The sequence below is a fragment of the Ovis canadensis genome, chromosome 1 (genome assembly GCF_042477335.2).
Source record: "Ovis canadensis isolate MfBH-ARS-UI-01 breed Bighorn chromosome 1, ARS-UI_OviCan_v2, whole genome shotgun sequence".
NCBI classification, from domain to species: Eukaryota; Metazoa; Chordata; class Mammalia; order Artiodactyla; family Bovidae; genus Ovis; species Ovis canadensis.
Window position 1 is genome coordinate 15,164,711 of NC_091245.1, and position 24,601 is coordinate 15,189,311.

Consider the following 24,601-nt stretch of genomic DNA (forward strand, 5'->3'; position numbering starts at 1 on the left):
CAGCACATTATACTGAATAGTTTGCAAATCCCACCCTATGCAATAGCACCTCTGTAAAAAACGCTGATGTCAGGTATCTCCCTGACATACAGATTGTTACAGCCGGGAAATGCTGAATCAGACTAACGTACTGTTAACTTACATGGCGATGCTAATTAATCCACAGAGAAGAATCTTTCCCACATACAGCCCCTGCCCTTAGGCCAGCCTAGAGGAGCACACTTCACATACGGAAATGGCACTTGCTTCAGAATATTAGGTAGGAAAATTAGTACAGTTGCTGAGTATAAAAAATAGGCAAGAGTCAACTTTCCTCCCACTAAAATCAGCTGGCAAGAAAGAAGAACCCATTTCCTCATTGAACTACAAGGGAACTAAACATACCTTAGCATTGACGAGAACTTTCCAGAGCAGAGATTCGATGTAATAATTGGTTCCTCCCACGATAATAGGAATTTTATCTCGGGCAAATATATCTTCAATGTGAACGTTAAGAAAGACATCAAAATATTTAATATCAAGAAGAAAATGCTGACTCACATGGAAGTAGGGGATTAGTAAGAAACCACATTCATTTGTCATATTTTTGATACTAGTCTTCAATGTTTCTCATGAGTTCTCAGAATCATTTCCTATCAGTTCTGGAGGGACTTGCATAAACCAGAGAGAGATGCATGATGGTAATTCCTTAGAAAGTTCTAGAACTTTCTAAGCCTTGCTGCTCAAATTCAAAGCTTGCTTAGTATTCCACATCAGCTTAGCAAGCACAAGCCTAAAGAACTCTCACAGCACCAAGTGCCAGCTGCTCAGGAAGCCATGAAAATGGCATCCATTATTTGGCTTTGCCTTCTAAGGCAAATTATGAGCTGGTTTCTCTGAGCTGTGGTTCTTAGACTCGGTCAGTCTTCACCATTCTGGGGCAGTAGTATATATTTCACGCTTGAAACTCTACCAGATGACCTGGGAAGCACAGATGTAAAGACAAGCAGATTTCAATTACCAGCTCCAACACTCGGCAAGTCATTCAAGCTGTCTAAGCTTCAGCTTTCTCACGTATAAAATTCTCCTGAGTTCTTATGAGCATTACATGTGGCAATGCAAATAAAACCCCTAAGACAATGCCTGAAATACTTTTTTCTACTGAGTAAGCACTCAATTTACTTTAGTCATTATTGTTCTCATACCCCTGCTACTTGGAATTCTTCTCTTTACAATCTCTGTTAAACAGATAATATCTACTTTAAGAGGAACTGTGCTTCTGAGGGTAACTGATAAAGAGACTTTCAACCCAGATAAAGACTCATTTATACACTTCTTCCCCTTGCCAGCCCCTCTGTAGGCACAGAGATAGATGACCTCTTTTCTATCAGAAACCCTCTACAAGAGGTTGGGGTAGGGTGGGCAGAAAGATGTTACCAGTCAAAGATGATAAGAAATATGTCCTTTTTTAAAAAAGAGAAACAAATTGTATGCCCCCCTTTAATTAAGCGTAAGATTCTTCCTCCATAATGCATGGAACTACAACTTCATCACTTTCACTGCTGATATAGTACTTAAAGGAACAAGGCACATTTGATATATTCTTCTCTAAGTAGGAACTTGGGTATTTATATGTTTTTGCTGTTAAGAGCAATAATGTTGTTAAAATGAGATCTATCACTTATCTCCTGGTACACTTGTAGCAAGGTTTCTTTAGGATAGAAACCTAGGAACTGAAGTAGTTGAAATACACTCTTACCAGTGGCTGCTGCTGCTAAGTCGCTTCAGTTGTGTCCGACTCTGTGCGACCCCATAGAGGGCAGCCCACCAGGCTCCCCTGTCCCTGGGACTCTCCAGGCAAGAACACTGGAGTGGGTTGCCATTTCCTTCTCCAATGCGTGAAAGTGAAAAGTGAAAGGGAAGTCGCTCAGTCGTGTCCGACTCTTCGCAACCCCGTGGACTGCAGCCTACCAGGCTCCTCCTTCCATGGGATTTTCCAGGCAAGAGTACTGGAGTGGGGTGCCATCGCCTTCTCCAATGGCTAGTGTAAGTCACCCAGTCACATCCGACTCTTTGTGACCCATGTACTATAGCCCTCCAGGTTCCTCTCTTCATGGAATTCTCTAGGCAAGAATACTGGAGTGGGTTGCCATTTCCTTCTCCAGGGGGATCTTCCCAACCCAGGGATTGATCCTGGGTCTCCTGCATTGCAAGTAGATTCTTTACTGTCTGAGCTACCAGGGAGGCCAGTATTCTTACCAATACAAATTCTTGTATTGGTAATACAAGAATATATCCAAATCTAGCTATTTTCCTTAAAAAAAAAAAAAAAGACTATTATTGGCATAGATGGTAGTGACAGCTGCTCAGTGTGAATATACTTAAGACCACTGAACTGTACACTTATAAATGGTAAATTTTACGTACATTTTAACACAATACAAAAGAAAAAATTGAATTAAAAAAAATTTTTTTTAAAGACTGTATCTACAAAGTCCTTCCCTACTCTAATCTCACATAACTACTCAATTACATGTTATCTCATTTGTTTTAAAGTTTCATTGAAAAAATAAAGGACATTTATTTAACTCTGAAATCCATCTGGAACTTATGTCACATATAATAAGGACCTGATTTCACTTAAAAAAAAAATTAACTGCCCCAGGAAAAATTATTAACTACTGCATTATTTCTTCATTGTTTTGAAACGCCACCTTGATCATAAAATACATACATACATACATACATACATACATACAACTTCAAGTTGTATTTGGCTTTACTTATCTGTGCTATAAATTTGTCTAGTACTATATAATTTTCATGCTATGACAATTATTATGACTTTTCAATATGTTTTAATATATAGTAGTCCATAGAGTAAAGGCAGTTTGGACATTAAAATATAAGGGCAGTCCTCTCATGTTATTCTTTTTTCCAAAATTTCTTTGGTGTTACCCAGAATTATTTTTTCCTACTATAATCCCATTATATTTCTAAATTAATTTCTTATCCCTATTTAAAGGATGGGAAACAAGCTCAGTGGGTAAATGCTTTACCCAATGAAATGACATGTATATAGCCAAAAAGAAGCAATTCTAAAACTAGGACACAGATTTTCTGGTTCCTAAGTCAGTGTTCTCTCCACTAAAACAGCACTTTCCAAATTTTAATACGCCTATGAATCACTTAGGACTCTAGTTAAATGCAGATTCTGATTCAGTAGGTCTAGAATGAGGCCCAAATCCAGCACTTCTATAAGGTCCTAAGTGATGCTGACCCCGCAGTCTGAGGACAAGATTCAGCAGCAAGGACACTGTATCTTTCAATCCAAAGAGTTCTGATGGGGATGCTACTGCTGTCTTGGGTATCTCTGCTCAGGAGAAACTGTTAGCACAAAGAAAAGTTCTTTCTTGGCTTGGGCTGCCATGCAGCCACCAAGCCTAGCTGCTGTCTCCCCGTAGGATATCAGAGCAGTTGCTTTGTTCCTGAAGTCCACCACTGTGTAATTTGTCACGAGAGGATCCACAAAGCTGATCATGTGGTGCTGGCACAGCCTCTGCTCTTGGGCAGAAACCTTATTTGTGATGATGTCGAGACCTTCATAAACCTAGGGGAAAGAAACTTAGCGTGAAAGTCATGTATTCCGTAAGATGCACACCTCATGGGCAGAAATAATGATCTACTGCTCACTGCAGCCAAACATTTGACTGACCCAAATCACCAGAGGAAATGTGTTCTAACCAGAGCACAGCCAGACCCACATAATCCAAGACAAAAGACGCAGAAGAAATCAGAACACCTTTTTAAAAAAAATAAAATAGTGGTTACTAACTCAGACTTAAAGATAAAAAGTACATGTAAATCGGTGCCCAAATAAGAACTAACTCTGCAAGATTTACTGGAGGTTCTTTGGCCTGAACTTCAAGCCTTTAAAAGAGGGCAGGTTGCTTCATTTACTCTGTTTATCACAAGTCTCCAGAAAGGTAACATGTTGTGTGGCACATAGTTCTACTTCAAATGCTTAGATATTTTTTGGATTTAAATGGCTCTGAAAGATTTTCAGAATTTGTGTAAGACTGGCTCCATTTGTGGAGAAGTGGTCTATCTACAAAGATATATATAAAACACACATATACACACTTTGAAGTCAAAACCCCTAATACTGCTGAACTCTTAGCAGAAACGCTGTGCCAAATTACTGCTTCAGGAGGTCAGCAAATACAGTCTAAATACTCAGAGGCAATATCCTGTCTGTAAGCTCTTGATCTGCCAATTCAACTAAAAAGTTCAAGTGTACTTTTTCTAAATGCAAGGTCTCAGATGGAGAACAGATCTGAAAATACTAGTTTGAAAATAGGGATGAATGCTTTAGATTAAATGTTCTCTCTGTAATCACTGATTCTACAGGGAGCACTGAATGAACAAATAATAAGTTCCACAGAGCCCACAAAGATGTTAAGAACGTTTTTTATCTCACATTTCCCTTTACTTAAATGGGTGTCAAGTAAGTACAACAATAAAGTATAATGGTAAGGAGGGAGGACCCTGGCGCCAGGCTGCCTCAGATCAATTCCTAACTCTGCCACTTACTAGTTATTTGTACTTGGAGTAGTCAGTTTACAAATCTCTGTGCCCTAATGCTTCAGCAGTAAAATGAGGATAATAATATCTATCTTATACGGTTGTTGTATAAATTAAATGAGTTAATACCTACTTAGTTTTCGTCTGTGCTTAGTTGCTCAGTCGTGTCTGACGCTTTGCAACGCTATGGACTGTAGCCCGCCAGGCTCCTCTGTCCATGGGGATTCTTGAGGCAAAAATACTGGAGTGGGTGCCATGCCCTCTTCCAGGGGATCATCCCAACCCAGGGATCAAACCCAGGTCTCCCGCATTGCAGGTGGATTCTTTACCATCTGAGCCACCAGGGAAGCCGCAGAATCCTGGAGTGGGTAGCCTATCCCTTCTCCAAGGGAACTTCCTGATCCAGGAATCAAAGTGGGGTCTCCTGCATTGCAGGTGGATTCTTTACCAGCTGAAAATTCCATATAAGGGTCATTATATTACTACCATCTATATACTACTGCAACAACAGGAGAATTGGACAGTACATCAGTGTCACTATCACTCTGAAGCCTCTGTGCTCTTAGCTACTGAGGTTACTTAACAAACAAGGATATAAACTATCTTCAAACAAAAAGAAAACAGTTAATCAGTAAAACAGCACAAGAAAACATATAAACAGAGCCATAGAGAAAGTACTGCTGCTAAGTCGCTTCAGTCATGTCCGACTCTGTGCGACCCCATAGACGGCAGCCCACCAGGGTCCCCCGTCCCTGGGATTCTCCAGGCAAGAGCACTGGAGTGGGTCACCACTGCCTTCTCCAAGAGAAAGTACTAGCTCTGCCTTTAACCCATTTATCTGGGCCTGACAACAGAACTACATTCTGACACCTGAACACTGATGGATCTTAAATTGTAGGGAGCTCTTTTCTTTGTATCTTGAACAAGACTTCCTTCAAAAGTTATAAAGTGCAGTAGCATATACTGGGATCTGCTGTACAAGGTAAGAAAACTATAGGAGGGAAAAAGAATGAATAATTGTGTGTTCCTCTCCTTTTCCCACAGCCTTTAGTTGGCTCTGCTGTAGTTTAGATTTCAGATGGCCCAGTGTTAAAGAATTTATACAACTTGATTTTGCCAGTAGAGGACTTCTGACCTATAAGCAGATTCTCACTTTTAACACTGAGATTAACATTAAGGAAATGCACAGCTGCTAATTATCAGTCCTTACCTCCAAAAAAGCCAAAATGTAAACACAGTCTCTACCAGCACATTCTATCAGATATGTAGATAAATTTGTTGATAGATACATTTTCACCCTATATTCACTTTTAGGTATATTTTCTGGGGCCCCTTCAAATGGCCAATTTTAACAAACACATAAATATAAATCAATCCCAGAATTAAACTCACCTTATTTGCTGAAGGCAGTGGCCACCTATTGTACTATTTATGGTATATACACAAAAGCCAACAAATATCAGGAAGAATGGTTTTAAATAACCAGAGTTAACAAACTAAAAACTGTAACTGAATCTTGGTTAGCAATGTAAATTGTCATCTTTGAGCAACTTGTTAGTAATCCTTTGTCTCCTGTACCAGCAGATTAAAAGAAACTGAGCATAAAGATATGGGTGATACAAACAAGGTATCTGAAAAAAGAATTATTGTTAACTTTTAGGTATAATATGCTTTTATAGTATAAAATATAGAATTTTTATTATATTTTTTTGCTGAATAATACGGTATTTCTACATAGTAGTATGTAATATACTGAGGTATACAGTATATTAGAGTACTGCAAATGAAGGCATATGTCTTAAAAAAAAAAGAGAGAGAAATTGAAGCTGCGTAGATAAAGGATTAGTGGTTGCCAGAGGCAGGGGTATGGGGTGGGCAAAATGGGTGAAGACAGTCAAAACATACAAACTCCCAGTTATAAAATAAGTAAGTCATGAGGATGTAATGTATAACATAGTTAATAATAACTACTACTGCATATTAACAACTTGCTAAGAGTAAATTTTGGCTTCCCTGGTGGCTCAGATGGTAAAGAATCTGCCTGCCAATGCAGGAGACCCAGGGTAGATCCCTGGGTCAGAAAGATCCTCTGGACAAGGAAATGGAAACTCACTCCAATATTCTTGCCTGGAGAATTCCATGGACAGAGGAGCCTGGAGGCTACAGTCCATGGGGTCACAAAGAGTTGGACATGACTGAGTGACTCACACACACACACACAACAGTAAATTTTAAAGGTTCATCCCAAGAAAATTAATCTAACTATGAATGGTGACAGATGTTAACTACATTTGTCATGATGATCATTTCACAATATACACAAACATCAAATCATTATATTATTTATCTGGAACTAATATATATGTTGTATGAGAATATACCAGTTCAGTCGCTCAGTCGTGTCCGACTCTGCAACCCCATGAACTGCAGCATGGCAGGCCTCCCTGTCCATCACCAACTCCCGGAGATTACTCAGACTCATGTCCATTGACTCAGTGATGCCATCCAACCATCTCATCCTCTGTCATCCCCTTTTCCTCCCACCTTTAATCTTTCCCAGCATCAGGGTCTTTTCAAATGAGTCAGTTCTTTGCATCAGGTGGCCAAAGTATTGGAGTTTCAGCTTCAGCATCAGTCCTTCCAATGAATATTCAGGACTGACTTCCTTTAGGATGGACTGGTTGTATCTCTTTGTATGAGAATATATATGCTTCAATAGAAGAATATTAGAAGTGATTCAAGGTAATGTTTAGGGCTTCCCTGGTGGCTCAGCAGTAAAGAATTTGCCTGAAATACAGGAGATGTGGATTTGATCCCTGAGTCGGGAAGATCCCCTGGAGAAAGAAATGGCAACCCATAACAGTATTCCTGCCTGGGAAATCCCATGGACAGAGGAGCATAGCGTGTTACAGTCCATGGGGTTGCAAAAGATTCAGACACAACTCAGCACTAAACAACAGCAAAGTTATGTCTATAATGATGTTGCTTCACTCTTTTCCATTCTAATATGACTTTTGGCAGTTTCTGATATGCTGTTAAAGTTGTGTAACAAATGACTATGCAGCTTGTGATCATAGTAACTGTGTACTGAAAAATTTTACTCATGAATAAAACTGTTAACAAGCAAGAAGTAGATGAAAAGCATAGGTAAAATATATCTATTTCTGCACTGTACAAGAGCAAGAATGATGCTGAGAACATATTTGTTAATAAGACACAAGAGATGGATCACTGAGTCAAATACATGGCTATGACCCAAGTAAAATTCACAAACATTATTTATATTAATAATATTGTTTTATGCTTTGTCTTTCACAGAGAAAAAGAAAGTTTGTATATTATAAATCAACTATACTACTTCAATTTTTAAATTAATTAATTAAAGTTTATGATGACTGGTGTCTGAGTTCCAATAATAGCGGATAAAGAGATTATCACTGGAACAAGACTGGCCAAGTTTTCACAGTTATTGAGCACAGGTGACAGATACATGGGAGTTCAGCTACTACTTGCTCTCCTTTTTTATATCAGGAAATTTCCATAACAAAAAGACTTTAAAAAAACCTGGATGCACTTTATTAGGATGGTTATTATTTTTTAAAAAAAAGGTGGTGAAGATGTAAAGAAATTAGAATCCCTGTACAATGCTGGCGGGACTATAAACTGACGCAGCTATAGAAAACAGTAAGGCAGCTCCTCAAACAGTGAAAAGTAGAAAAATCATAAAAAAGTGAAAGCGACAGCCACTCAGTCATGTCCTACTCTTTGCTACCCCACGGGTGGCAGCCCACCAGGCTCTTCTTCCAGGAACTCTCCAGGCAAGAATATTGGAGTAGGTAGCCATTCCTTTCTCCAGGGGATCTTCCCCACCCAGGGATCGAACTTGGGTCTCCTGCACTGCAAGGGGATTCTTTACTGTCTGAGCCACCAGGGAAATACCTGACTCAGCAATTTCACTTTTAGGTATGTACACAACAGAACTGAAAGCAGGGAGTTGAACAGATATAATGTTTACAGCAGCATTTTTCACAACAGCCAAAAGGTGAAAGCAACCCAAGTGTCCATCACAGATAAATGGATAAACAAGATATGTCCTATATTTACACGAGAAGACTGCTGCTGCTGCTAAGTAGCTTCAGTCGTGTCTGACTCCATGCAACCCCACCAGGCTCCCCCATCCCTGGGACTCTCCAGGCAAGAACACTGGAGTGGGTTGCCATTTCCTTCTCCAATGCGTGAAAGTGAAAAGTGAAAGTGATGTCGCTCAGGACTGCAGCCTACCAGGCTCCTCCATCCATGGGATTTTCCAGGCAAGAGTAGTGAAGTGGGGTGCCCCTGCCTTCTCCGACAAGGGAAGATTAATCAGCCTTAAAAAAAAGGAAACTCTGACACTTGTTATGTGTGCCAAGTCACTTCAGTCATATCTGACTCTTCATAACCTTATGAACTGTAGCCTGCCAGGCTCCTCTGTCCATGGGATTCTCCAGGCAAGAACACTAAAGTGGGTTGCCATGCCCTCCTCCAGGAGATCTTCCCGACCCAGAGACCAAAGTTGCATCTCTTATGTCTCCTGCTGTGGCAAGCAAGTTTTTTTCCACTAGCACCAACATGAGTGAACCCCAAAGACATTATGTCAAGTGAAATAGGCCAGTACAAAAGGACAACTACTATATGATTCCATTTACTATACGACATATATCATATTACTATATGACATATATCATCAAATTCTGAGACAGAAAGTAGAATGGTGGTTGCCAGAATGGTCCCTGTCATTCTGCCAGGGGCCGGGGCAGAGAGAAATGGCAAGTCAACGTATAATAGGTACAAAATTTTAATCTGGGAAGAGGAAAAAAGTCCTGGAGATGATGAATGATGATGGCTGCAGAACAATCCAAATGTGCAGAGGGCCACTGAAATGGTAAAATGGTAACTTCTTTGTTGTGCCTATTTTACCAATAACTTTAAAAAGTCTCGACAGAATTTAGACACAATGAGAAACTAATGAAAATTGGCAATAAGATAAAGTTTTCAAAGATTTGTTAAATTTTTCAATTCTTTTGAATATATAACCCAGAAGTAGAATTGCTGAATCATACAGCATTTTTCAATACTGAGAGGGCTGGTACTGTTCTCATTTCTTGAACTGAGTTCTGGTTACACGGGTATTTTCACTTGTTGATAATTTATTGAACTATGCAGTTATGAATTATGTGTTCTATGGTGTATATTATTTGTCAATTAAAACCATACTGCTAGGCCAAAAAAGTAAAACAGAGCAACAATTTCTATATTTGCATTAAGGATAAACATGTAAACAAACCTGGAAACCAATCAGTTTTTATAAATGTCACGTTTGGTTCACATTATTGTAAATGCCATAACTGGGCTTATAATTTTATTACCTGCCTAGAAAGCATCATTCCACCAGAATAGGTTCGGTTTGCAGCTGATTGCCTCACATTCTGCCTATTTCCCAGCTTTACCTCTAGTTTCAGTGAAACTCTGAAACTACCTACAGCACAGTCAGCTCCAGGTGCCAGAAGAGCTAAAGGCGTCTGTATTCTCTTTTAAAGCCAGCACGTCACTCTGCCCATTTCCCATCCTCCCAGAGGACACCTGTGATCTGTCCTCACAGAAATGACTGAATATAATTCTTTTTTAATTTTTAAATAAAAACAAAAGAAATGATGGGATAAAACGCTTCTCCACACAAATCAGATTTTGACAAGAAACTCTAACCTACCTAACCAATTATCAGCAAAACTGGCTTATCTCAGTAGACATTTACTGAGAGTGTACTATGCGCCAGATCATTTGCAAGATGTTAGGTGTGCAAAGACTTAGAAAAGGTCGTTGTCCTCAATCTCTCCTTGCTATTCTTTGGAATTCTACATTCAAATGGGTATAACTTTCCTTTTCTCCTTTGCTTTTCATTTTCACAGTGGTTTGGAAGGCATCCCCAGACAGCCATTTTGCTCTTTCGCATTTCTTTTTCTTGGGGATGGTCTTGATCCCTGTCTCCAGTACAATGTCTTGAACCTCCGACCACAGTTCATTAGGCACTCTGTCTATCAGATCTAGTCCCTTAAATCTATTTCTCACTTTCACTGTATAATTGTAAGGGATTTGATTTAGGTCACACCTGAATGGTCTAGTGGTTTTCCCCACTTTCTTCAATTTAAGTCTGAATTTGGCAATAACAAGTTCATGATCTGAGCCACAGTCAGCTCCCGGTCTTGTTTTTGCTGACTGTATAGAGCTTCTCCATCTTTGGCTGCAAAGAATATAATCAATCTGATTTCTGTGTTGGCCATCTGATGATGTCCATGTGTAGAGTTTTCTCTTGTGTTGTTGGAAGAGGGTGTTTGCTATGACCAGTGCGTTTTCTTGGCAAAACTCTATTAGCCTTTGCCCTGCTTCATTCTGTACTCCAAGGCCAAATGTGCCTGTTACTCCAGGTGTTTCTTGACTTCCTATTTTTGCATTCCAGTCCCCTATGATGAAAAAGACATCTTTTTTGGATGTTAGTTCTAGAAGGTCTTGTAGGTCTTCATAGAACTGTTCAACTGGGGATGTCTGGCATTGTCTAAAAACATTTTTAGTTGTCACAAATTGGTGTTGGGGGTGCCATCTAGTGGGTAGAGGCCAGGGATGCTGTCAAACACACCCTTCGATACACAAGACAGCCCCTGCCTCCACAACAAAGAGCTACCCAGCCCCCCAAAATGTCAAGAGTCTCAAAGTTGAGAAACCGGATTCAGAGAAATTTCACCTTGGAGATACTCCTCCCAAAATCTGTACAGCCTAAGGTCCTCCTCCTTTAAGCTCCAATCTTTTGGGGCTGTCATGCTGTTGGGTGGTCCCAAGGAGTGTGCTAATCAGAAGAGGCACTGGGCAGATCCTGGACCTCTGTCCGAGGGCCAGTTGGCTATGATGCACCAACACAGTTGTCTACAAGCAAAGGGAAACACTGTCCCCCACCAGTTCGGTTCCATCCTCCAAGTTATCTTCTCCCTTTTGACTTCATTTACTTCTTAAACCAAATTATATCCTGAAATCCTTTCCTCACTTTCTCTGAAGTCACTTTCTTACCTCTAGGGATTATACCTGCCTTGAAAACCACAATCTTGGATTACGGGTCAATCTATAATAACTATCCATCCATCTTCTCTGCTGGCTGATCCCCACTGCTCTGTGTCTATCTCACTCACTCAGATCACTAAGAAACCCTGACTGCCAAATATAACATTTTTTATACTAAGCTCTCAAAACAAATAATGGAAAATACAAAAATCTGATACACCCAAGCTCTCCTTCATAAATCATCTCCTTTGGGACTACAGATGGCACTGTCTCTTCCAGGTTTCCTTCCTATTCACAGGGCCTCCCACCGAGCTATTAGCAATGTCTGTCATGGGAAAAGGGAGCTCCCCCAGTGGCTCAAGGGTAAAGAATCCACCTGCAATACAGGAAATGCAGGTGACTTGGGTTCGATCCCTGGGTTGGGAAGACCCCTTGGAGGAAGAAATGGCAACCCTGCAGTATTCTTGCCAGGAAAATCCCACAGATGAGCCTCGAAGGCTATAGTCCATAGGGTCACAACTGAGCCACTAAGCATGTCATGGGAACAATACTGAGAAATGGCAGTCTTTACAGCATCCATCTGCCATTTCTATACTACACACTTTCTCTGCGTGACCCCCAAGGCCTCTGTAACCATTTGTTGTGTGTGTTTTTAACTCCCAAAATCCTATCTACAATCTAGTTCTCTCTCATGATGTACATTTAACTCCCTCGTAGACATTTCTATCATCAGTGAGAGCTATAAAATACAGTATTGAACTGGTTAACAGTAAGGACTCTAGAGTCTGATTGTCAGGATTTAAATCGTGGCTTCACAGCTTACTAGCTATGTAACCTTGGGCAAGGTATTTAACCTCTCTGTGCCTCACATTCCTTATTTATAAAGTAAGTGAAAGTCACTCAATCGTGTCCAACTCTTTGCAACCCGATGGGCTATACAACCCATGGAATTCTCCAGGTCAGAATACTGGAGTGGGTAGTCATTCCCTTCTCCAGGAGATCTCCCCAACCCTGGGATCAAACCGGGGCCTCCTGCATTGCAGGCAGATTCTTCACCATCTGAGCCACCAGAGTAGCCCAAGAATACTGGAGTGGGTAGCCTATCCCTTCTCCAGCAGATCTTCCTGACCCAGGGATCGAACCAGGGTCTCCTGCATTGCAGGCAGATTCTTTACTAGCTGAGCTATCAGGGAAGCCCCATTTATAAAGTAAGGATAACCTTAAATCTAACCTCAAAGAATTATTGTAAAAATTAAATAAATGATACAGTAAAGCACATGGAACAGGCCTGCCCTATAGGAAGCAGCAATACAAAGCTATCATCATCTTTATCACCACCCCAAGCAGGCGCCTGAAACCTGCTATGTCCAAAACTGACCTCCTTACCTTTCTACCCATACCTGAATGAACCACCCAATCAAAGTAAAAGCTAAATGATCCTAGTATCTCTCTCTCTCACACAATTCTATTCTCCCTCAACTTCTATCCACATGAGTTCCTAAAATTATCTCAAAGCTTACCACCATTACACTGCCCACTGCCATTATCAATTGAAGGCTTCATGATTTCTCAACTGAACTGTTCCATCCACTTCCTCATTGATCTTCCTTCCTTTACGGTATAACCCCTCCAATTTAGTACACACTGTAGTCAGTGATTTTTCTAAAATGAAAATCTGGTCTCATGAATCCCCAAACTCTTTAGCATCACCTCTGATGAAAGCCTGCTTTGAGATCTCTCCCCAATTCTCCCCAATCTGTGCCTGTCCTCCACGCTCCCACATTACCTCTATCACAGAACTTCTTGTACATGAGAAGTATCTCGATCGCCTCCACTGAACTACAAATTCTGAGGGAAGACTATTTTATCTCTAGTTCCAACATCTAGCACAATGTCTAATACATGGAATATATTCAATGGATTCTCTGGGCTGGAGGTATAGAGTGCTAGATTTTATGCTGAGTTTCATTCTCTATCAAGTTATGTTGCCTCATTTCACCAGTGAGGAAATAGAAATGTAGACACATAAGGCAATCTGCCCAAAGTCACCCAACTATTTAGTGGCAGAGACAAACTGTGAATCCATGTCTTCTTACTTCACAGTCAGTGTTCTTTTCCTACTACGTTGCTAATCTCTGCTCCACACAAATCAGCTTTGTGAATTTGCAAAGTCAGTTTTTATTCCTGGAAACTCAAGTTCCTCACATCTAGCAATGCTTCTAGTTATAATAGCCCAAGTTTCAAGAAGTTTTGGCACAGGAGGGTGAAAGGAAAACGGAAGTTTTTTAAGATGTTGACACTCAATAGAAAGCTGATTTTCTTTTTTAATTAAAGTAATTTGAATTTGGTTATTCAGTTGAAGAGATGTTGAAGAGTAGACAAAAGGTCAGTCTCTTGGCTAACTTTTCTTTCTTAATAAAATTATAACTTTAAAAATAATTCACACTTTACTAGATTAGAAACAATGAATTAGCTGCAGGAACATCACGACAGGTAACTACTTCTTTTAGCTTTATTTAGCAGAGATCCAACTGCGAACATGCTGAATAAATCAGACAGATTAAGATGCCTAGAAAGCAGGAGAACCAGCACCTTGGCATGTTTAGTCAGTCTGGTAATAGAAGTGGTTTGGAATTTATAGTGCCAGTGATGGCTTTTCCTTTCCTATAGAGATCTTCTCTCTTCAAAGGAGAAGGGACTAGAATCACATAAGGCTATGATTATCAAATTAAAAGTGCACACATAATATGTATGTGATGTATTCTTTCAGCGAATCTATCTTTGTTGTTGTTATTCAGTCACTAAGACGGGTCTGACTCTTTAAGACCCCATGGACTGCAGCAGGCCAGGCTTCCCTGTCCTTCACTATCTCCCAGAGCTTGCTCAAACTCATGTCCATTGAGTCAGTGATGTCACCCAGCCATCTCATCCTCTGCTGTCCCCTTCTCCTTTTGCCCTTAATCTTTCCCAGCATCAGGTTCTTTTCTAATGAGCCGGCTCTTTGCATCACATGGCCAAAGTATTGAAGCTTCAGCTTCAGCATCAGTCCTTCCAATGATTATTCAGGCTTGATTTCCTTCAGGATTGACTGGTTTGATCTCCTTGCAGTCCAAGGGACTCTCAAGAGTCTTCTCCAACACCACAGTTCAAAAGGACCAATTCTTTGGTGCTCAGCCTTCTTTATGGTCTAATTCTCACATCTATACATGACTACTAGAAACACCATAGCTCTGACTATATAGACCTTTGTCAGCAAAGTGCTATCTCTGCTTTTTCATACAATGTCTAATCAATCTTACTTGGTGGCAACAAGCAGCTGAAACATTTTGACATCTAATAAATACAGAGAGATCAGATCAGAGAATGCAAAATTAGCACATACTTTTAAGTGAAAATGTGAGAAATTTTGCAATGCAGAGCCTTTGCAGTGGGTGCTTGGAAGTCCACCTGCAAACACTGATGATGAAGCATGGATATAAGGAAATTCAGAGATAACATAACCAGTCTAATCACCTGAACTTTTGTATTGAGAATAATGAGGCTCAAAGAGCAACCCTGGCCATATAACTGATGGCAGGGGAGGTAGGACTAAAGCAGGGTGCTTTGCCTATAATCCAAGCAGTTTCTGCTGCCTGTTGGCGGCGGCGGGGGCGGGGGCGGGGGAGGGGCGAGGGGTGCCGGCGGCAGGGATGACACATGGCATGCGCGATCTTAGTTCCTCAACCAGAGATCAAACTGCAGCGGAAGCACAGTCTTAAGCACCAGACTGCCAGGGAAGTCCCCTCTGCTGTCTCTTATCAGTAGAATTTTTATCCTCATTTGACCCTAGTCTGTTTGCTTGCCTGAAGTAATGAATTTCTACTGAGGTGAAACTAAATTTGAGACGCTGAGGAGAAAACAGTTGCCATACACTGAACCCCTTCAAAGTGTTCAAGAGGAAACATGGCAGGGCCTCCCTGGGAGTCCAGCGGTTGCAGTCCACCGAGCAATGCAGGGAACACCCGTTCGATCCCTGATCCGGGAAGATGATCCACAGGCTGTGGAGCAGCTAAGCCTGTGCGCCACGACTACCGAGCCCGAGTTCTAGAGCCTGTGTGCCCCAACCACTGAAGACTGCACGCCTTGAGCCCGTGCTCCGCAACAAGAGAAGCCACCCCAAAGAGAAGCCTGCGCACCGCAACCAGAGAGAGCAGCCCTGCTCACCGCAACTGGAGGAAGCAACAAAGACCCAGCGCAGCCCAAAGTAAAGAAAGAAAGAGTCAGTGCGACAGAAAGCTAGAAATAGACACACGGACAATGCCATATGAACATAATGCTAAGACAGAAACAAAAGGGCTGGTTTAAGAGAAGAAAACAGAGTTAATGATAAAGCTTCTATTCTGTGGTCATCTTTACAGCCTCAAGATTGGCCCACTCCTTTTGGCTTCACTGATACTTTTTCTTAGGATGGAGAATAACAGCTGAGGTGCTCCATTATTTGGAGGTGTGTATCTAAGGCAGGGAGAGGAGCATAGCACACTGGATCCAGAAAATCCAGGTTCAAACCTGGCTCTACTACCCAGTGGTAGCCTTCATTTGGCAGGTTTAGTCTCTAATTTCTCTTTGCCTCAAGTTTGCCTCTGTAAAATGGGGATAAAAACAGCACCTACACTCCTTGCTGGGTTATTCTGAGAAATAGAGTTAATACATGCAAAGTGTTTAGAACTGTGCCAGACAGATGGTAAGCAGTACACAAAACACTTGCTATCTATATTTTCCTTGGCTTTTTGTGGTGAGGTCCCTGACTAGGGTTTGAAAGAAAAGAACTGCAAAACACCAGAGCTGAAAGGGGTTTCAGACACTGTGACAAATAGATACTGTATGGCCCACAAAGCGTAAAATATTTACTATCTGGACTTACACAGTTTGCAGATCCCTGATCTGATCCAATCAGTTTCCCCTCCCTAACACAGCCAAGAGGAAATTAAAGCCTAGAGAGCAGCAGGAACTTTCCAAGGTTATATATACAGTGGTTAGTGACAAAGCTGGGACTAAAACCCAGTTTTCCCAGTAAATAAAATTGCCTACCAGGCTAAATGGGCTTCCCTGATGACTCAGTGGTAAAGAATCTGCCTGCCAACAATGCAGGAGACTGGGGTTCAATCTCTGGTCTGGGAGGATCCCCTGCAGAAGGAAATGGCAACCCACTTCAGTATACTTGCCTGGGAAATCCCAAGGAAACCTGGCAGGCTACATTCCATGGGGTCGCAAAGAGTCACACACGACTTAGCAACTGAACAACAACAACCAGGGTAAAATAAATGAGCTAAATGAAGACCTGAGAGTAAAAACGAGGACTGTAAGTTAGGAGAGAATATTGGCACCTGAAAAGTTAGGCAAATCATGTAATCGGAATCAACAGGTATTTACTGACTACTATAAGCCCATGCATCGGTATTTTTTTAATGCTCTCTGGGTGATTTCAAAGGACAGCTGAAGGTGAGAACCACTGTTGCAAGTACTGCGCTAGGCAGCAAGATGTGGAAAAAAGAGAGAGAGAAAGGAAAGTAGCTAACCAAAGCAAAGGTATGCAGACCTAAGTAAACCTGGACAATGCAGGATCCCACGTTTAATCTTCATCTACATGAGACTCCAAGAGGAGAGTAACATGCAGAGTGAAGGCAAGGAACCCCTGGATGTATCTTCATTTACACTAGAGAATCAGCATATTTTATTCACATCTGCAAATTCCAACAGCTCAATGGATTATCAACTTCAGTCATGAACTCTTTCTAAAAGAATGTTAAAGCTAACTTGTACTCCTAAAAAGTGTACAAGAATATACAAATTAAAAGCCTTTATATGCAAAAAAAAAATCATAAGTGTCAAAAGACAAATGACCAACTGAAACAATATTTCCAATTATAAACACAAAAATGAAAACTGCTATACAGAAGTAAGCACAAGAGATATTGAACAGGAAATTCAAAAAAGAAAAATACAAATGCCCAAGGCACCCTTGAAAAGACAATTTATCTCAAAATGTAATTTAAATAAAATCCATTTGTTGTCCACCAGACTGACAACAATGATAACACACAGAACTGCAAGGCTAAGGGGAAATAGACATACCACAGGTAAACTTTATTGAAAGCAGTCCGGCAATGTGTGTATACTCACAGCTGACTCACACTGTATACGGCAAAAATGTTAAAAGGCAACACAATATTGTAAAGCAATTATCCTCCAATTAAAAACCTTTTTAATTGATAAGCAACAAGAGAAAAAATGTAATGTGTGCAACTGAAACAAAAAACAACAGACCCAATTTAAAAATGAGCAAAGGATCTGAACAGACATTTCTCCAAAGACAATACATGAACAGCCAATGAACACACGAAAAGCTGTCCAACAGTCACTAGGGAAGTGTAAACCCAAACCACAATGAGATACTACTTTCAGATCCACTAGGGTGGCTACAATTTTTTTTAAGGTACGAAAGTGCTGGAGAAGATGTGGAGAAATTGCTGTCTTCATACATTGATAGTGGGAATGCAAAATGATATAGCCACATATAAGCAGTTTGGCAATTCCTCAAAAAGCTACAGAATTACCATATAACCCAGCAATTCTACTCCAATGCTAGGTATATTCCCAAAATAATTTAAAACAGATACTCAAATAACATGTAAACCTATGTTCACAGCAGCACTATTCACAATAGCCTAAAGGTGCTAATGTCCGTCAATAGATGGATAAACTGTGATCTATCCATACACTGGAATATCTATTCAACCATAAACGGAAATGAAGCACCAACACATGCTACAATCAATGTAAGTGAAAGAAGTCAGACATAAAAGGTCATGTGTTATATGATCCCATTTATATGAAATATCCAAAACAGATAAAATCTATCTGTTCCTAAAAGCAGACTGGTGGCTCCCAGGTGCTGGGGGGAAAGGGAAACTCAAAAGTAATGGCTTAATGGTTATGGGGTTTTCTTTCAGGGTGATGGAAATGCTTCAGAACTAGACAGAGGTAAACTGTGAATGTATTAAGTGCCAATAAATTGTTCTTTTTTTTTTTTGGCTGTACCTCAAGGCATGCAGGATCTTAGTTCCCCAACCTGGGATCAAACCAGTGTCCTCTGCAGTGAAAGCGTGGTGTCTTAACCAGTGGACCACCAGGAAAGTCCCTGAATTTTTCATTTTAAAATGGTTAATATTACATTAGTTTAACCTCAATAAGGAAAATTTAAGTACCTCCTCTAATAAAGCTCTTAGAAAACTGGAAGAAAGTAACATGTGCACCCTCTCATCTGGCAATCCCATTCCAGAAATTTGTTGAGAGAGAATTACACAAATAGGAAGAGATGTGTGTGCAAAGATGTTCATCTCAGCATCATTTATTAAGTAAAAGAAAAAAACCCCCAAAATTAAACTTACTAAATGTCCTTCAGAAGAAACATGGTTAAGTAAATTATGATACATCTATGAAATGGAATACTACACAGAAATCAAAAACAATAATGTAGAAAGTTGTACAGCTTACACTATCTAATCTCACAACCTATTATAAAGGTACAGTAACTAAAGACAAAGTGATACTGGCAAAAGAATAGACGAACAGATCAGTGGAACAGAATAGAGGCCCCAGAAGTAGACTCACAAAGATAGTCAACTGGTCTTTGACAAACGCAATTCAACGGAGAAAGAACAGTATCAGATCTGGTTCAACTGGACATCCATATGTATCTCACAACCTTATATAAAAATTCACTCAAAGTAGATCACAGGTCTAAATGTAAAATGAAAAGCTATAAAACTCACGTGTGTTTGTGTGTATATATATATGTGTGTGTGTTGTATATATAAACTTCTTTTTTAAAGAACAGGAGAAAAATCAGCATGTCTATGGACTTGGCAATGAGTTAGTGTCTTGTTTTTTTGTTCTCGCTTTTTTTCTTTTTGGTAGGGTCCCCTGCTTATGTGATCTTAGTTCACAGACCAGGGACTGAACCTGGAGCCATGGCACTGAAAGCACTGAGCCCTAACCACTGGGTTGCCAAGAACTCCCTGCAGTGAGTTTTTAAGATAAGACACCAAAGACACAACCCACAGAAGAAAAAATAGATACATTGGACTTAATGAAGATGTAAAACTTTGTTCTGTGAAAGACACTGAAGAGAATGAAAAAGTAAGATACAGACTAGAATAAAATATTTGCAAATAACATTCTATATAAAGGATTTGTACCCAAAATACAGTTTTTAAAAACCCCCTAAATTTCAACAATAAGACAGCCCCTTCCGAAAAGAGATCAGACAGATATTTCACCAAAGATATACAGAGAGAGCAAATAAACATATGAAAAGATGTTCAACATCATTAACCTTTAGGGGAATTTGAATTAACCACAATGAGAGTCCAGCACACACCTCTTGGAATAGTTAAAATTAAAAGCAACAACAACAATATTAAATGCCAAAAGAAAGAAACAAAAATTTTCATTCACTGCTGGTAGGAATACAAAATGGTACAGTCATTTTGGAAAACAATTTAGTAGTTTCCTAAACTATTTTCAGAAACTATTTTCTTAGTTAACCAGTCCTATAAAGTTAAATCATTACCTATGTTTATAATAGCTTTCTTTAAACTGGAAATTCAGATGGCGTTTCATAGATGAAAGGACACATAATGTACAATGGAATAATACTCAACAATAAAGAGAAACAGACTTATTTAACTACATGGAGGAATTTTAAACGTATTTTGCTAAGTGAAAAAAGTCAGACCGTGGACTTCCCTGGTGGTCCAGTGGTTAAGACTGCACACTTCCACTGCAGAGGGCCTGGGTTTGACCCCTAGTTGGGAAACTGAGATCCCACATGCTACCACATGGCCAGAAAAAAAAAGGTCAGACCCCAAAGGTTGAGTACTGTATGACTCCACATACATGACCTTCTAGAAAAGGCAAAACACAGGGATGGGAAACAGATCAGAGGTTGCCAAAAATTGGTGTAGGTAGAGAAGATGACCACAAAGAGGACCCAGGCAATTTTTAGTGATGAAAGCGGCTCAGTATATCTGATGGCAGACACCCAACTCTCTCTATTTGCAAAACCCAAAGAACTGTACACAAAAATGAATGTTCTCTACCATATGCAAACTTAATACTAACCAGAATGACTGAGGAATCAGGACAGAATGCAGTCTGCAATAAATGAATCTAATTATATTACAGATGTATGACATAATCTCACTGAAGGGGGAGAAGGGGAGTTGACCTAAATAACTTTGAAAAACAATGTTATGGCTAGATACTATATGGCTAAGATGGCAAAATGAATTATATACACACATTATACTCTAGTTGGTAAATTTGTTTCTCACAGGATTAACTAGTTAAACTATTTTACAGGTTGTACAAAAAGAGAAATATTGTAGATAAGGAGAGCCAGGTTTATTACTCTGAGGAAGAAGTCACAAATAGCAAGAAGGAAAGATCAGAATAAAACCTGTGGTGGAATAGAGTCAGAGATATCAGTATAAACTCAAGTTTATTTTAACATCTACATAGATACAGAAATAAACATAGACATTTGGGTATGCATGAATAAGTGTATGTACATATGTTGCCTAGCTCTTCCCATTGAAGGGATTAGAAGCAATGATATCCTAGTAGCAACAAGCACAATTAGCACCCAGTATTTTGTATCTGACTGCCATTCACCAGTAAAAGGAACCAAGGCTCCTTGGAAAAACGGCCGATTCTAGAACTGAAACAGGACAAACTAAGATGAAAGCATCTTGCACTGCCAGAGAGTAAGGAAGTGCTAAACAAACAAATATGGGACATCCCAAAGGATGCAAGTATCAGCATGAAAGAGCACCCAATAATCAAAGCTGAAACAGTCTGATCAATAAAATAAATAACTCAGTATGGGATTATGGCAGAAAGCAAAGAGGAACTAAAGAGCCTGTTGACGAAGGTGAAAGAAGAGAGTTAAAAAGCTGGCTTAAAACCCGACATTCAAAAAACGAAGATCATGACTTCCAGTCCCATCACTTCATGGCAAACAGATGGCAAAACAGCAGAAAGTGACAGACTTTATTTTAGGGGGCTCCAAAATCACTGCAGATGATGGTGACTGCAGCCATGAAATTAAAAGGTGCTTGCTCCTTGGCAGAAAAGCTATGACCAACCTAGACAGCATATTAAAAAGCAGAGACATCACTTTACCAACAAAGGTCCATAGAGTCAAAGGTATGGTTTTTCCAATAGTTACATATGGATGTGAGAGTCGGACCATAAAGAAGGCTGAGCACTGAAGAATTGATGCTTTTGAACTGTGGTGTTAAAGAAGACTCTTGGGAGTCCTTTGGACTGCAAGGAGATTCAACCTGTCAATCCTAAAGGAAATCAAGCCTGAACATTCACTGGAAGGACTAATGCTGAAGCTGAAGCTGAAGCTCCAGTACTTTGGCCATGTGATGCGAAGAGCCAACTCATTAGAAAAGACCCTGATGCTGGGAAAGACTGAAGGCAGGAGGAGAGGGGGATGACGGAGGAGGAGAAGGTTGGATGGCATCACTGGCTCAATGGACATGACTTTGAGCAAGCTCTGGGAGATGGTGAAGGACAGGGAAGCTTGGCGTGCTCCAGTCCATGGGATCTCAAAGAGTTGGACATGGACTATCTTTGACATCCCTGTGTAAATCTATAATTACTTCAAAATTTAAAAGCTAACAACCATGTAGAACAGGGTTTCTCAACCTCAGTACACTATATTGACATTTGGGGCCAGGTAAACCCTTGCTGGGAGGGGCTGTTTTATGTATGGTAGGATATTGCCAGGAACCCACCTTTCCATTTTTTACAACTGAAAATGTCTCCAAGAGATTGTCAAGTGTCCCCTAGGGTGGGGGTGGGAGGGTAAATTACCCCAGATTGAGACCACTGATACCAAGTTATATACATTAACACATAAAGAAAACTGTAACACATTGTTAAGGGGGGCGACAGCATGCTACAGAGCAGCATGAAATGTATGAGTCAACTTATGTTAAAAAGAATCACATGAATGAACCTGAGGACGTTAGGCTAAGTGAAATAAGCAAGTCACAAAACAAATATCATATGATTCCGCTTATATAAGTTATGTAAGAGTAGTCAAAATCAGACACAGAATACAGGATGGTGGTTGCCAAGGCTGGGAGAAAGGAGGACTAGGGAGTTATTACTTAATGAGTACACAGTTTTAGATTTCTTTTTAACTTGAAAAATATCTAATTTTCTTTATTTTTTAATCATTGTTTTTTATTGAAGTATAGTTGATTTACAATTTGCGTTAATTTAAGGGAGAAGGCAATGGCACCCCACTCCAGTACTCTTGCCTGGAAAATCCCATGGATGGTGGAGCCTGCAAGGCTGCAGGCCATGGGGTCGCTGAGGGTCGGACACGACTGAGCGACTTCACTTTCACTTTTCACTTTCCACTTTCATGCACTGGAGAAGGAAACGGCAACCCACTCCAGTGTTCTTGCCTGGAGAATCCCAGGGATGGGGGAGCCTGGTGGGCTGCTGTCTATGAGGTCGCACAGAGTTGGACACAACTGAAGTGACTTAGTAGCAGCAGTAGCAGCAGCAAAGGGATTCAGTTATACATATACACACATTCTTTTTTTACATCTTTTCCATTATGGTTCATAATCGGATACTGAATATAGTTCTCTGTGTTATACAGCAGGGCCTTGTTTACAGAGTTTCAGTTTTGCAAGATGAAAAGAGTTATGGAAATGGAGAGCGGTTATACAACATCATGAATGCATTTAACACCACAGAATTATACAGTTAAAAATGGGTAAGGTGATAAATTTTGTTACATGTATTTTATAATTTTTGTAAATTGGAAAAAACACATATGCATACATGTACGAACACACAAAAAAAAGGTCTAGAAGGATGTGCACCAAAATGTCAAAATGGTGATCTCTGGACGCTAAGATTATGGTGGTATTTCCTTGGAACTTTTGTATATTATTTGGATTTTTTTAAACAAGCATGTTTTCTTTTTTCCAAACACAAAAAGGCTTTGTTCTCCATCTTTTTCCCTTACAATGCTTCCACTTCAGTAACCAAAATCCTATTGATTCTGTCTCCAAAACATCAAAATGATTACCCCTTTTCCCAGCCACAACTCAACTCCAGCCCCTCTTATCCAGGCTAATGTAACAGAATCCTAAACTGTTTATCCCTCTCTAACCCATTCTCCACCCAGGCCTCAGAGTTACCTTCTGAAATATTTACTATCATTCCCACATTTAAAACCCCAAACCTCACGGCATGCCTCTCAAGGGCCTCAGGGTCTGTATTTTTAGTTTCACCTCTGACTGCTTCTAGTGTCTATGCCAATGACAGTTGCTGGTCATATCTTGAAAACATACCATGCATTTTCACCTTTCCTTTACTTTGCTCATGCTGTTCCTTCATCAGGAATATTCTTTTTCCTTCTCTGCCTGATAAAATGTATACAGTGGTATATCGGAAAAGAATGGGATGGCAGATGAATGGATAAACAAATAGGAAGAGACGGAGAAAAAAAACACAGAATAGCAGAGATGAGGGTTCAAGAAGTAATTTTTAGGGGTGAGATAACAATAGTGTCTACCACCTAAGGCTGCGGTGAGCATATTAAATGATATACGACAGACTTTTAAAACACTGCCTGACATATATTTTTGTATTGTTTTCATTTTCGGTATAATTATTATTCACAGCACAGGGGTAAGAGCTTGAACTCTGGCTGCTATGAGGAAGGAGCAGTGGTGAAGTTCCGGCTCAGAAGCTCTGGGTAAACTGAAAAACGGAACCTGGTCTGATTCAAATTATCTAAAGAATCCAACAAACTACACAAGAAACCACAACCAATTCGGTTAAGCCATACTAGAGTACATACAGAGCACACAGG

The 24,601-nt window shown here is 40.1% G+C and overlaps 1 protein-coding gene across 2 annotated transcripts in view; it reads right to left on the minus strand.

The window, feature by feature from the left end:
* The window catches only part of TRIT1 (tRNA isopentenyltransferase 1), a 44,213-nt gene that overhangs the window by 13,767 nt on the left and 5,845 nt on the right, over positions 1-24,601 (minus strand). Inside the window, exons 2-3 of one of the 2 annotated variants that reach the window (XM_069587001.1) lie at positions 3,449-3,589; positions 385-483 (exon numbers count right to left, since the gene is read on the minus strand). In XM_069587001.1, the coding sequence (XP_069443102.1) occupies positions 385-483; positions 3,449-3,589 (240 nt within the window). The remainder of the gene's footprint in view (positions 1-384; positions 484-3,448; positions 3,590-24,601) is intronic. The other variant, XM_069587010.1, reaches the window with a different exon arrangement.